This window comes from Loxodonta africana, chromosome 6 (assembly GCF_030014295.1).
Source record: "Loxodonta africana isolate mLoxAfr1 chromosome 6, mLoxAfr1.hap2, whole genome shotgun sequence".
In the NCBI taxonomy this organism is placed as follows: domain Eukaryota; kingdom Metazoa; phylum Chordata; class Mammalia; order Proboscidea; family Elephantidae; genus Loxodonta; species Loxodonta africana.
The window spans coordinates 69,048,086-69,060,330 of NC_087347.1; the positions used below are offsets into that span (position 1 = coordinate 69,048,086).

Here is a 12,245-nt window from a genome sequence, read left to right on the forward strand (position 1 = left end):
ACACTCAAACCTTTTAGATACAGGAAAGGCAGGGCTCAGAGGTCAATTTATAGCAATAAACACACACATTAAAAAAGAAGAGCAGGACAAAATCAAAACGTTAGCCCTACAACTCAAACAAATAGAGAACATCAAAAGGAGCCCACAGGCACCAAAAGAAAGGAAATAATAAAGAGCAGAAATAAATGAAATAGAGAATAGAAAAAGAATCAACAAGACCAAAAGTTGGTTCTTTAAAAAGATCAACAAAATTGACAAACCACTGACCAAACTGACAAAAGAAAAATGGAAGAGGAATCAAACAACCCAGATAAGAAATGAGATGGGGGACATTACAACAGACAACTGAAATAAAAAAAAGATCATAACAGAATACTATGAAAAATACTATGTGTTCCTATAAATTTGAGAACCTAGAGGAAATATACAAATTTTTAGAAACACACTACCTACCTAAACTAAGAAGAACTAAGATAGAAAATCTGAACAGACCCATAACAAGAAGAGAGATTAAAGAGGTGTAAAAAAAAAAAAAAATTTTTTTTTGACAGCTTCACTGGAGAATTCTACCAAATATTCAAAGAGCTCACACCAGCGCTACTGAAACTATTTCTGAGCATAGAAAAGGAAGAAATACTCTCAGATTTATTCTATGAAGCCAGCATAACCCTGATACCAAAGCCAGGCAAAGACGCCACATAAAAAGAAAATTAAAGACCACTATCTTTTATGAATGTAGATGTAAAAATTCTCAACAATATTCTAGCCAATAAAATTCAGCATTATATCAAAAGATAATACACCACGACCAAGTGGGATTCATACCAGGTATGCAAGGATGGTTCAACAACAGAAAATCGATCAACATAATCCACCACATAAATAGAATAAAAGAAAAGCATCACATGATCATCTCAATCGAAGCAGAAAAGGCATTTGATAAAGTGCAACACCTATTCCTGATAAAAAATCTCAATAAAATAGGAACAGAGGGGAAATTCCTCAGCATAATAAAAGGCATCTATACAAAACCCTGGTGGCATAGTGGTTAAGAGCTACAGCTGCTAACCAAAAGGCCAGCAGTTTGAATCCACCAGGCGCTCCTTGGAAACTCTATGGGGCAGTTCTACTCTGTCCTATACAGTTGCTGTGAGTCGGAATCGACTCAATGGCAGCAGGTTTTTGGTAAACAAAACCAACAGCCAACATCATTCTCAATGTTGAGACGCTGAATACATTCCCCCTGAGAATGGGAACAAGACAAGGGTGCCATTTATCACCACTCCTCTTTAACATTGTGCTGCAAGACCTATCTAGAGCAATAAGGCAAGAAAAAGAAATTAAAGGGCATCCAAATTGGAAAGGAAGAAGTAAAACTATTCCTATTCACAGATAATATGATCCTATCCATGGAGAACTCCAAAGATTCCACAAGAAAACTGCCAGAACTAGTAGAAAGATTCAGCAGAATAGCAGGATACCAGATCAACATAGAAAAATCAGTTGCATTCCTCTACACCAACAAAGAGAACTTCGAAAAGGTAATCAGGAAAACCATACCATTTGTAATGGCCCCTATAAAGGAATAAATCTAACCAGGGATGTAAAAGACCTATACAAAGAAAACTACAAAACACTATTTCAAGAAACCAAAAGAGACATATATAAATGGAAAAAACATACCATGCTCATGGATAGGAAGACCCAACATTGTGAAAACGTCAATTTTACTCAAAGCGATCTACAGATATAATGCAATCCCCATCCAAATACCAATAGCATTCTTTAATGAGATGGAAAAACTAATCACCAACTTTATATGAAAAGGAAAGAGGCCCCAGATAAGCAAAGCATTATAAAAGAGAAAGAACAAAGTAGGAGACCTCACGTTACCTCATCTCAGAACATACTCTACAGCCATGGTAGTCAAAACAGCCTGATACTGGTACAGTGCCAGACACATAGACCAATGAAACAGAATCGAGAATCTAGACGTAAATCCATCCACCTATGTTCAGCTCATCTTCAACAAAGGACCAAGTTCCATTAGATGGGGGAAAAGACAGTCTTTTTAACAAATCGCACTGGCAAAACTAGATGTCCATTTGTAAAAAAATGAAACAGGACCCATACTTCACACCATACACAAAAGCTAACCTCAAAATGGATCAAAGACATAAATATAAAACCTAAAATGATAAAGATCATGGAAAAAAAAGTAGGGACAATGCTAGGGGCCCTAATACATGGCATAAATACAACATAAATCATAACTAACAATGTGCAAACACTGGAAAAGAAACTAGATAACTGGGAGCTCCTAAAAATTAAACAGTTAAGCTCATCAAAAGACTTCACCAAAAGAGTAAAAAGAGAATGTACAAACTAGGAAAAAATTTTGGCTGTGACATATGGAGCAAGGGTCTTATCTCTAAAATCTGTAGAATACTTCAACATCTCAACAACAAAAAGACAAATAGCCCAGTTAAAAAATGGGCAAAGGGTATGAACAGACACTTCACCAAAGAAGATTTAATGTGGCTAACAGACATACGAGGAAATGCTTGCAATCATTAGCTATTACCCGTTGCTATCAAGTCGATTCTGACTCATACCAACCCTACTGGCCATTAAAAAAAAACATTAGAGAAATACAAATCAAAACTACAATAAGATACCATCTCACCCAACGGTACTGGCACTAATCAAAAAAAACAGAAAATATTGGAGAGGTTGTGGGGAGATTGGAACTCTTATGCACTGCTGGTGGGAATATAAAAGGGTACAAACACTATGGAAAATGATACGATGCCTCCTTAAAAAGCTAGAAATGCAAATACCATATCATCCAGCAATCCCATTCCTAGGAATATATCCTAGAGAAATAAGAGCCATGACATGAATAAACACATGCAAACCCATGTTCATTGCAGCATTATTCACAATAGCAAAAAAGTGGAAGCAACCTAAGTGCCCATCAACAGATGAATGGATAATCAAATTATAGTATATACACAGAATGGAATACTACACAATATAGAATAATGATGAATTCATGAAACATCTCACAAAATGGATGAATCTCAAGGGCTTTATGCTGAGTGAATTAGGTCAATCAGAAAAGGACAAATATTGTGTGAAAGCACTATTATAAAAACCCAAGTAAATGTTTACACGCAGAAAAGAACAATCTTTGGGAAAGGACGGGTGGGGAGGGGAAATCCCTAACTAGATAGGAAACAAATGTTAACTTTGGTGAAGGGAAAGACAACACACAGTATAGGGAAAGTCAACACAGCTTAACCAAGGCAAAGTCATAGAAGCTTCCTAGACACATACAAATGCCTTGAGGGGCCAAGTTACTGGGGCTGAGGGCTGGAGGCCATGGTCTTGGGGGACATCTAGGTCAATTGCCAAAACATATTTCATTAGGAAAATGTTCTGCATCGTACTTTGGTGATCAGTGTCTGGGGTCTTAAAAGCTTGCGAACAGAGATCTAAGATACGTCTTTTGGTTTCATCCCGTTTAGTGCAAAGGAGAATGAAGAAAACCAAAGGCACAGGAAAATATTAGTCCAAAGGACTAATGGACTACATGAACCACATTCTCCACCAGGCTGAGCCCAGAAAAACTAGATGGTGCCCAGCTACCACCATTGTCCGCTCTCACAGGAATCACAATAGAGGGTCCTCGACAGAGTGGGAGGAAAATTGTAGAGCAAAATTGAAGTTCACACACCAAAAAAAGAAAAAGATCAGACTCACTGGAGACTGGAGGAACCCCTGAGACTATGGCCCCTGGACACCCTGCTAACTCAAAACTGAAGCCACTCCTGAAGTCCCTTTCAGCCAAAGATTAGACAGGCCTGGAAAACAATAACACACGTGAGGATTGTGCTTCTTAGTTCAATCAAGTATATGAGACCAAACGGACAACACCCACCCAAAAGCAAAGCCAAGAAGGCAGGAAGTGACAAGAAAACTGGACAAATGAACATGGGAACCCAGGGTGGAAAGGAAAAGGGGGAGAGTGCTGACACATTGCAGGGATTGCAACCAATGTCACAAAAACACTTTGTGTATAAATTTTTGAATGAAAAACTAATTTGTGCTGTAAATTTGCACGTACAGCACAATAAAATTTAAACAAATACATTATCAGGCATAAAAAGAAGGAAGAAAATTCAATGCATAATAAAGAGAAAAATCAATTAACCCAAACAGACACTGATCATACAATTGGTAGAAAAGAGCATTAAAACAGTTATCATACCTATGTTTTATATGTTTGAGAATAGAGGAAAGATTGAGCATGGTAAGCAGTGTCATGGGAGATTTAAAAAAAAAATCAAATTTCTGGAAAGGAAAATTATAATTTCTGAGATAAAAATACAGTAGATGGGATTCACAGCACTGCAGAAGACATAGCAAAAGAAACCATCCAAAACGAAACTCAAAAAGAAAAAAGACTGAAAAAAAAAATGTGAGCAAAGGATTAGTTGAGTTTTGAAATAACACCAAGTGGCTAAATATATGTGTAATTGGAGTTGGGGGTAAACAGAAAAAATAATTGAAGAAATAGTGGTGGAAATTTTTCCAAATTTGATGAAAATTACAAACCCACAGATCCAAGATGTTTAATGAATTCCAAGCAGAAAAAAACACGAAGGAAACTACACCAAGGCACATCCTAATCAAACTACTTAAAACCAGTGATAGAGAAAACATTAAGGGGAGCCAGAGGGGGAAAAAATACACATTCTGTACAAAGAAACAAAATATAATCAAGAAGACAACATCTTTAAAGTACTGGGGAAAAATCCCGAAGGTATTTTCAGTGTGAGAAATATGATTGAAGTGATAGAGAGCATGTTACAGCAGGCATAAATAAGAGTCTGGATTCTGAACCAGAGAAGACTTCACAGAGGAGGTAGAGTATGGGCTGAGTCCCTCAAGGGAGGGAAGTTTTCATATAACTCTTTAGAGTCAGATAGCGTCAGAGAGACTTAGGTGAAAATCCTAGCTCCATTTCTCACTGTAGGACCCTAGACAAGGCACTTAATCTTGCTGAACCTCAGTTTCCTTATCTGTAAAATGGAGATGATAAGAGGACCCACTGGGAGGTAATGAACTCACTGCCTCTTGCTAGATGGTCCTGTAGCAGGGATGCCACAGAGGAAATTCCGGCATCCGGTGGCTGACTGAGCCACCTACAACATAACCTTTACCGTTCCCCTGTGTGAACGTCAAGAATGAGCAGACAGGCAATTAAGTTTCCCTTTTCTCTTTCCTTAAATGAAGAGTAAGTGAAACAGATACTAGTAGTATGCTCACAGAAGTCATCAGGTCTCAGTCTCTGATGAGACATTTTTAGGAATGCTTGCATCTTTCTAAGGAGCACTTATCTTGATGATTGCACATTGTGTATAATGAATACAAACTTTGGAATTTAGTTTGCAGCTAATCCCTTGCTAATAGTTCCATATTCTCTCAACCAACTGGATTTATGTGGCAAATCTATAGTGTGGGCAAGAGAATTCTTTAGGACAGAATTTTTGCTACCTTTGCCTAGAACCAGCACCTGGCCAGACGAAAATGATATTCTACTATGGCAATTCTGTGTTTCAGGAGGACATGAAACAATGAGAAAGAAGGAGCTCTGAGAAATATGTACCCCTCCCCATAAATATTTTATTCAACACAAAGGAAGCAAGAGAGAGAACAAAGATTGAGAATAAAAGAAAGAAATCTGTTTGAGGCTAAGCCAAATGAACTTAAATCGTTTACGGAATAAATTGCTGGAGTAATTCGAATCATGGGCAGGTGCTACGAATGTAATTTAGGAAATGTTCGGGAACCTGCCAAGGAAGAGAAAAATGTGTTGCTTTTGAGATCATTTCCCAGCAGCTTCATAAAAGAAAACTGATTACAGGAATTTAATAAGTAAAACAGAGCCAGAAATACAGTAATCAAATGAGTTTTTAATTACATTTCAAGCAGAAAAAAATTCCAATTTGTGCTCCTGGGATTAAAAAAAAATTAAGTTCTAGAGAAATGCTTTCTGTAGCAGGAAAATAACATAAACACTAATTTCCATAGGAATTACAGTAGTCAGTTTAATTAAAAGGCTTGATCAGAGTGAAGAGGAGCCAATGCCAAACTACACTAAATAAAACCATGGCAGTCGTGGTTACCTCATACAATTGTCTAAATAAAAACACTGTACAGTGAGTGGAAAACAGGCACCTGCATCTTTCCCGTGCAAATAGAGAGAAATTGGATTACTGCCTCAGGACGTTGCTATATATTATTATGATATGGAATAACTGGTACATTTGGCCTAAAATTAAATGTTTTTGCCTGGTGTGATAAACGTCACTTTTAAGAGAGAGAACATACTCTGTTGGAGGGACATTGATGTGAAGATGTACCACCTTAGCCAGGGGTGAGCACTCACTATTCATTATGGTACCTAATTATTTCTGGCCTTTTCTACCCTCCTTACATCTAAGGAGTCCTGGTGGCACAGTGGTTAAGGCGCTCAACTGCTAAATGAAAGTTTGGTAGTTCAAAGCCACCAGTGGCTCCACAGGAGAAAGATGTGGCAGTCTGCTTCCATAGAGATTTACAGCCTTGGAAACCCTATGGGTTCATTAAGAGTGGAATCGACTCGATGGCAGTGGGTTTTGGTTATCTAATGTCTAGTTACAGCCTACTCATATCCCTGGAGTAGATGGCTATATCTGGGGGGATAAGTCAGGTCTTACTAACAGATTGTTTGCAGTCCTGCTTGGGGAAATACATTCTGCCATCCTCAACATGAAGTGGTATCTTGCCTGGTAGAGGACATCACTGTTGAGCACTCTAACCACAGGTCATGCTTGGAGAAGGCTTTATAGGAGGCGTGCTGGAATTGTGGTGGTTTAGTCTTATAGGGTTGTTGTGAGTCAGAATCGACTCAAGAGCACTCAACAGCAATTACAACAGTCACATGTTCACCTTTTTCCCCTTGTTATGAATGGGACACACCTGTAAGATGTCTACGTGCAAGGGGTGGGGGGGGGGCGGGTATAATCTGTGGCCATGGAACGGAAGCAGCTAACTGGCCCAAGGTATAAAGTAGGAGCACCACTGTTCCATGGGCTAACACTCCCACAGCTCCATGTTTATTTTTTTATTCAGTGCTTTATAGAGAAAGCGAAACTATTTTTTTTTTTTTAAGCGAAACTATTTTACAGGGCTTAAAGCAACAAAAAAGAAACTTTGATTCACCAGAATTCCATGGAAGGTGGGGAAGGCAGGCTATCTGGCAAGGCCAAAACTAAAAACCAAACCCGTTCCCATCGAGTCGAATCTGACTCATAGCAGCTCTAAAGAATAGAGTAGAATTGCCCCATAGGGCTTCCAAGAAGCAGCTAGTGCATTTGTACTGCCAACCTTTTGATTAGCAGCCAAGCTCTTAACCACTCTGCCACCAAGCAGTGAAATGGGGCTAGGAAGAAAACTCGGTTGCTCTTCCCATGGGGTGAATATCAGGACTTTAGTTTTCGAGGAGACGAGGAGCATGTTGAAGTTATTCAGCGGGGTACTCATTTCCTCTATGAGAACCTCTAAACTTCAGTGAAGTTATTAGGTATCCAAAATGTTGAGGGAGATTGGATTTCCTGTGAAAAAAAGGAAATGCAGTAGAACTTTGGATTGGAAATGATGCAGAGTGGAGTCAAGAAGTCCAAATGGACTCAAGAAAGAAGTCAAAGAGAAGCACAGGGAAGTAAGACTTGGAAATCATGGAGAGGAGTTTGAGAGGTGCCCAGAGCATGAAATAGGGTTGAGTGTTACATAGATCTCAAGTGACACAGAGGCCCCAAATGACATAAAGATTCTACTCAATGAACAATGTCAGGATCCATGAGAAAGTCCTGTGCATATGTGAGATGGATGGATGACAGGATGCATGGATAGGAGGAAGGAAAGAAAGATGGGTATAAGCAAGAAAGGAAGTTCCTGGTGTCAGGCCTCACTCCAATTTGATGACAATAGCCATCACACTCCAAAGTGTCCTCAGAAGTTTATATCTTCTGTTCATTTAATTTGGGTATTCAGTAATATCCTTGGTGATAATACTAACTCCATGGCTTCTGGCCCCAGAATTGACCCTACTGCCGCTGGTCGTAGCCCTGAGATTGATTTTGTAGCCATGATTGTTTCCTCTGAAGTTCTGGTTGTAGTTACCTCTGTTTGAAAAATCACCTTTGCTGGGGAAAACAAAGCCCCAGGGCATCGGTAGCCAATTCCACTGCTTCTCTCACCACCACCACCTCTCTGTGGCATATTGCCCCTCCTATTATACGCACCGGAAACCCTGGTGGCATAGTGGAAACCCTGTGGGGCAGTTCTACTCTGTCCTATAGGGTCGCTATGAATCGGAACTGACTCCACGGCAGTGGCTTTGTGTTGCTTTATCACATGGACCATGATTTCCAGGAGCAGCCGAACACTGCCTGATAGAGTGCTAGAAGATGGGCCTCCCAGCTCCTGGTAAACACCAATAAACTTTTGTCTCTATGCATTTACTTGTTCTAGATGTTTCATATAAGTGGGATCATAAAATATTTGTCTTTTTATGTCTGACTTATTTCACTCAGCATAATGTCTTCCAGCTTCATCCATGTATCAGAACTTCATTTCTCTTTATAGCCAAATAATATTCCACTGTATGTGTGTACCACATTTGTTTATCCATTCATCTGTTGTTGGACATTTGGGTTGTTTCCACTTTTTGGCTATTGTGAACAATGCTGCAGTGAACATTGGAGTCCATGTATCTGTCTGAGTTGCTGCTTTCTTTTGGGCATATAGCTAGGAGTGGAATTGCTGGGTCATTTGGTAATTATATATTTAATTTTTGAGCAACCACAAACTGTTTTCCAGAGTGGCTACACCATTTTACATGCCCACCAGCAATGGATAAGGATTCCAATTTTATAAACTTTTAAATTCATCTTTTACTTAAAAAAAAAATCAGTGGAGTAGAGAATAATGGAATTTCCCTGTTGGACAGCGTAAAGGATGTGTTCCTCTGGCCTGTATTTCTCTACTGCTATTTAATCTGCACTTCCCAAATTTTTTCCAGCCCCTGGTTCAGTGGCAAGATCCTAAACCCCACTATCCTCCGCAATAGTCCTCTGATATGAAAACTGCAGAAATACTCATTCAAATTAAATTCAAATGCACCATCTCACATTTAGGGCTCTCATTCCACTGCAACAGGTAATCCAGGTTTTGAGAAGCTGGAAGCTTATACTATTTTGGAGTAGAGTACTCTAAAAAAAAAAAAAAACACAAAATTAAGTACAAAAGAAAATATTTATTTAGAAGGGTCTGGCACAAGTGAAAGGAGCCCTGGTGGTGCAGTGGTTAAGCGCTCGGCTCCTAACCGAGAGGTTGGCAGTTCAAGCCTGCTAGCCCCTCCATGGGAGAAAGATGTGACAGTCTGCTTCCATAAAGATTTACAGCCTTGGGTACTCTTTTGGACAGTTCTACTCTGTCCTATAGGGTCGTTATGAGTTGACAGCAACAGGTTTTTGGTTTTGGCACAAGAGGGGACCCTGAAGCCTGAGCTTCATTAGTCTTGTGGCCAGTCCACCTCTGGCCACACCCTACATTTCCTCTTCCCTCATCTCTCCTGCATCTCCCTGTCACTCTCTTCCATATTCTTTTTTCCTTTCTACCATGTCTATTTTACATGTTCCCATGTTGGTCTGTATATTTAGCACAGCAACTAGATCCTTAGCTTTGAGAATGAGCACCTCGCCTTGTTTCAGGATTTTAGCTGACTTTTCTTATTCAGGTAAGCCTACCTAGAGTCATCTATGGCACAGCAAATGGTGGGTTGGTTTTTGTAAAAACTTAAACTCACAGTCTGTTGGAATGTAAGCCGTGTATGGAGTCCTGGTGGCATAATGGTTAAGATTGGCTACTGACCAAAAGTCAACAGTTTGAATCCACCAGCCACACCTTGGAAACCCTATAAAAAAAAAAACCTGTTGCCGTCGAGTCGATTCCGACTCATAGAGCGACCCTATAGGACAGAGTAGAACTGCCCCATAGCGTTTCCAAGGAGCACCTGGTGGATTCGAACTTCCAACCCTTTGATTAGCAGCCATAGCACTTAACCATTATGTCACCAGGGTTGGAAACCTTATAGGGCAGTTCTACTCTGTCCTAAAAATACATATATTAGTAGACATGTGACACTGAGTATTTTGTTTTTCTGTCTCTCTTGATGTGGACTTAAGACAGGATCATGGTCTGTGTGGCTGGCGCCCCCTGGAGTTGTACACGGCCATCCTTTTTTTTTTTTTTTTTTCTGCATAGGCTCTATTAATGGAACACAATGGTGTTAAATGCATGTTTCTTTCAAGTACATAGCTCAAGTTTGTAATCTAATCATCACTTTCAGTTCTTACAGACAGTTGCCATTCACCTCACAAATGAAACCTGGAAAATTATATCAGTGACTGTCTTCCTCTCCCACTTCTTTTTGTTTGTTTTGCTTTAGGCATTGGTGAAGGTCAATGCGAAACTGAAGCCCATGCTGGATTCGGTGGCTGTGAACAGAAGTAAGTGGGAAGAGCTGCACCAGAAAAGGCTGCTGGCTTCGGCCGCCTCGCCCTCTCCTGCCAGCCTCACGGTGGCTGCAGAGGACAGAAAGTAAACCTCCCAGCCAACCGCTGCTGCAAGATGACTGCAGCCTGAAGGGCCAGCTTCACTCCAGCCATACCATCCCTTTGTCCATTTCTGCTCAGACAGACCGAAGGCCTTGGGGATGCGCTGTGAAGCATGCCTATGCTTTACTGTGAAGTGCAGTCAGCAGGGGAGAGAGTGACAAGAAGGACAAAGGAGGGGGTGGGGTGGCGCACACCAGCCCCAGGACTCTCAACCTTCCCTGATGCTGGGCAAAGAACACACAGAGGCTGAGACGAAGGCTCAGGGCAGAGGATAGTTGTAGATGCAAGGACCTGAGGAAAGCCGATCCTGCTTGCTGCAAGCTGAAAGAGCACTGAACAGTGACAGTGTCATTAGCACTGCTTCATTTTGTATATGGGTCTTCTGTTGTTGCAAGCCAAACACTGCCTGCCTTTGTGCCCTCTCTCTGAGAGCCCTTTGTGCCAGGCTGTCCCAAGAATACTGAATTGTATTCCATAGAGGTATTTTATTTCTAGTCCTAGAATTCTTCATGACGGGTCAGACAGACCCTTTAGAGTTACCTACCTAAAAGATAAATTATATTATCCTTACAAATAACCAACCAATCCCAATTCTCCCCCCCACCTCACCCCCCAAAGTGGTCCATAATAGGAAGACAGCAAATGTGTTTGGCTGGCTGGTGTTTATAAAAGATTCACAGCACTGCATTGGAATTGCGGTCACCTTTTTCAGAGTTTTTAATTCAACCTTGATTGTAGATCAAGGTTTCTCCAAAAAAGAATGAATAAATAGACCTTAATATTAAAGTGAGAATGAGAGAAAATCTGTAGCTGGATTTACCACAGTGACGCATGAACATTTAGGGAACTATTTCTAACAGTGATACACATTTCACAGGACACAGCAGAGCCACAGACACTGAGTGTTGACTACTTTGAGTCTTTCTAGTGAAGTTTTGGTATGAAATTTAAGGTTACTACCTTAAGCCCTTGTGGCACAGTGGTTAAGCGTTCAGCTGCTAACCAAAAGGTCTGCAGTTTGAATCCACCAGCCACTCCTTGGAAACCCTGTGGGGCAGTTCTACTCTGTCCTATAGGGTCACTATGAGTCAGAATCGACCTGACAGCAAAGGGATTTTTTTGTTGTTGTTGTTGTTTTTTAACCAGTAACCAACTTAAAGCCAAATGCAAAGGTCCCTGGTTTTGGATTTATTCTTCAGTGTAAGAAATAATGCTTGAAAGGTCTGGGCGAGAGAACACATTTGGTAGGCAAATGTGAATCTATTCAGTTGGACTACACTCGGTTTATAATGGCTAAGAATAAGCTGTATTAAATAGATGCACTGACTAGAAAGCTGCTTTGCTCCCCATTTTACTTGAGATGTTGAAGACGTGGTATACCTTATCCAAAGAACACTGGGCTAAAAGATAGATTTCTATCTCCAGCTTTGGCGCTATTGACTGGAGGACATTAGACAAGCCACTTAACTTCTCCCAGCCTGTTTCCTCATCTGTAAAATGAGATTACACTAGGAA

The 12,245-nt window shown here is 40.3% G+C and overlaps 1 protein-coding gene across 1 annotated transcript in view; it reads left to right on the forward strand.

The window, feature by feature from the left end:
- The window catches only part of PDE11A (phosphodiesterase 11A), a 453,992-nt gene extending 443,275 nt beyond the window's left edge, over positions 1–10,717 (forward strand). Inside the window, exon 20 of the mRNA XM_003405971.4 lies at positions 10,562–10,717. Coding sequence (XP_003406019.1) covers positions 10,562–10,717 — 156 coding nt within the window. The remainder of the gene's footprint in view (positions 1–10,561) is intronic.
- Positions 10,718–12,245: the final 1,528 nt, after the last annotated feature.